Source organism: Cynara cardunculus, unplaced genomic scaffold (assembly GCF_001531365.2).
Source record: "Cynara cardunculus var. scolymus isolate 2C unplaced genomic scaffold, CcrdV1 Un_Scaffold_6177, whole genome shotgun sequence".
In the NCBI taxonomy this organism is placed as follows: domain Eukaryota; kingdom Viridiplantae; phylum Streptophyta; class Magnoliopsida; order Asterales; family Asteraceae; genus Cynara; species Cynara cardunculus.
The window spans coordinates 8,915-11,560 of record NW_020202804.1 but is presented as its reverse complement, the minus strand read 5'-3'; the positions used below and the strand labels follow the sequence as shown (position 1 = coordinate 11,560).

Genomic DNA, 2,646 nt, shown 5'->3' with positions numbered 1-2,646 from the left:
AAAAAATTAAGAAATAACAAAAACAATAAACAAAAACAAAACAAAACAAACAAAAAAAAACAAGAAAAAAAAAACTTAGTCTAAAAAACTTAGAGAAAAAAAAATTGTATTGACCGGATTAGAAGTCCGGACAACAAAGAAAACAACAAACACTTGGAAGAAAAAACAAAATGGTGACCGGATTAGAAATCCGGACAACACAAAAATTCAAACACTTAGTAAAAAAACAAGAAACAAAATGGTGACCGGATTTGGAATCCGGACAACATAAGAAAACAAACAAAAATACAAAGTCTAAAAGAAAATAAATAAACCGGACAATCATCAACCGGATTAAGGTTGATCGGAGTAAACTCTGATCACCTTGTCCGGTGAAATGTCCGATCAAAAACAAAACTAAGACTTAAAAATATACTAACACACACAACAAAATCAAAAAGACACACAAATATCAAAGATAAAACATATTTTTTTTTATTAAGTCTTAAGCCTTTTATGGTTCATTTTAAGTTTCCATTCAAGATCGAAACAATGATTCCAACCAGTCCAAAATGTCCAATATAAGTCCAAACGATCAAGGAATATGAATAATAGAATCAAATGAAATAAACCTTGATGAGTAAAGTGATGAAACAGTAGAAGAAACAGTCTGAGCGATAAACCAGAGAGATGAGCGGAGAAGACGATGAATAGTAAATGAGGATAAAAAGTAAAAAGTAAAAATGAGGCGAATATTTATAGTCAAAGTCAAAAACCGTTCAAATTCTAAATCGCTCAAGACTTATCCGGATTAGAATAAATCGGTCAAGAGGTGTTCGATTTATGGATTGAGAAATATCTAAGTGTTAATCCGGACAATAAATCACTCAAGGCGAGGACGATTTAGAAGAACACCGATCAAAACTTGTCCGTTTTAAGGATAAATCACTCAAGACATGGACGATTTAGAAATAAATCGCTCAACAAAGGAAGTTAAATCGCTCGAGTTAAGAATTAAACCGCTCAAGAATTGAACGATTTAAAGACTTGAAAGAATAATCTCAACAAACGATTTAGGAAATTGGACAAATGAATTCATCGATTTAGCAATCCGCTCAATCCTTTGCMAAGTATATCTAATCTTATCCGGATAAGAGTTTATCATATAGCCTTTTGTCCGGATRTCTAAATCGGACAATAAACCAGTACCCTTGGGATACCAGAGTCCAAGATTAGTAGTCCCTTTAAGATAACGGAAAATGTGCTTAACGACACTTAGATGGGACTCATTTGGATTAGACTGATATCTAGCACAAAGATGTGTTGAAAACATTATATCAGGTCTACAAGACATCAAATACATCAAAGAACCTATCATACCTTGATATATTTTCTGATCAACAGCTTTCCCAGAAGGATCAGCATGAATCTTCGTTCCATGAGCCATAGGTGTTTTGATAGATGAACNTGCAATGCACCGGCTACTTTTCAGCGGTGTATGATGAGTATTTTTTCTGAGTTTGTGGAAAACATCATTGAAGTTTCTATGGACGATTTCACCGTCTATGGGAACTCCTTTGATGAATGTTTAGAAAATCTCATTAAAATCCTTCAAAGATGCATAGAGACCAACTTGGTTTTAAATTATTAAAAATGTCACTTTATGGTAAACCAAGGGCTGATTTTAGGACATGTTATCTCAAATAAAGGTATTGAAGTAGATAGAGCAAAAGTAGATGTTATCAAAAGCTTACCATACCCCACTTCGGTGAGGGAAGTCCGGTCATTTTTGGGTCATGCAGGTTTCTATAGGCGCTTCATTAAGAATTTCTCATGCATTACCCGACCGATGTGCAATYTACTTCAAAAGGATGTGGAGTTCAGGTTTGATGAGAAATGCAAGGAAGCTTTTGATAAGCTTAAAGAGATGCTCACATCCGCCCCCATTATGAGACCAYSGAATTGGGATCTTCCCTTTGAGATTATGTGTGACGCGAGCAACTATGCTATCGGAGCGGTACTCGGTCAAAGGGTTGGAAAGAACCCGCACGTTGTTTATTATGCTTCAAGAACCCTCGATAGCGCGGAAGCAAACTATTCCACCACGGAGAAGGAATTGCTTGCGATTGTCTTCGCATTAGAAAAATTTCATCAATATCTCTTAGGTACTAAAGTTATTATTTTTACAGATCATGCGGCGTTGCGGTATTTGATGACAAAGAAGGATGTCAAACCAAGGCTCATCCAATGGATTTTGTTGCTCCAAGAATTCAACCTGGATATTAGAGACAAAAGTGGAACACATAATTTAGTAGCAGATCACTTGAGCCGGATTGTCTCCAATGAAGAGCCGTTACCATTAGATGACAAGTTCCCAGATGAGCAACTTTTTGAGGTGAAGACCACAGTTCCTTGGTATGCCGACATAGTTAACTACTTAGTCACCGGGACCACACCTAAAGAGCTACCGAGCTCGAAGAGAGATAAGATAAAGAGCGACTCCAAATACTACATGTGGGATGATCCTTACTTGTGGAAGAAAGGGTCTGATCAAATCATCCGACGATGTGTAGGTAATGATGAGGTAACCTCTATTTTAGAATTATGTCATTCTCATGCATGCGGTGGCCATTTTGGCCCAACAAGGACAGCTCGTAAGGTTCTCGA

At 36.6% G+C, this 2,646-nt stretch overlaps 1 protein-coding gene across 1 annotated transcript in view; it reads left to right on the top strand.

Annotated features, from left to right (window-relative positions):
- Positions 1–1,828: 1,828 nt before the first annotated feature.
- LOC112504604 overlaps positions 1,829–2,646 on the top strand; it is a 3,194-nt gene continuing 2,376 nt past the window's right edge. The window contains exon 1 of the mRNA XM_025108546.1: positions 1,829–2,563. Within this exon, the coding sequence (XP_024964314.1) occupies positions 1,829–2,563 (735 nt within the window). The remainder of the gene's footprint in view (positions 2,564–2,646) is intronic.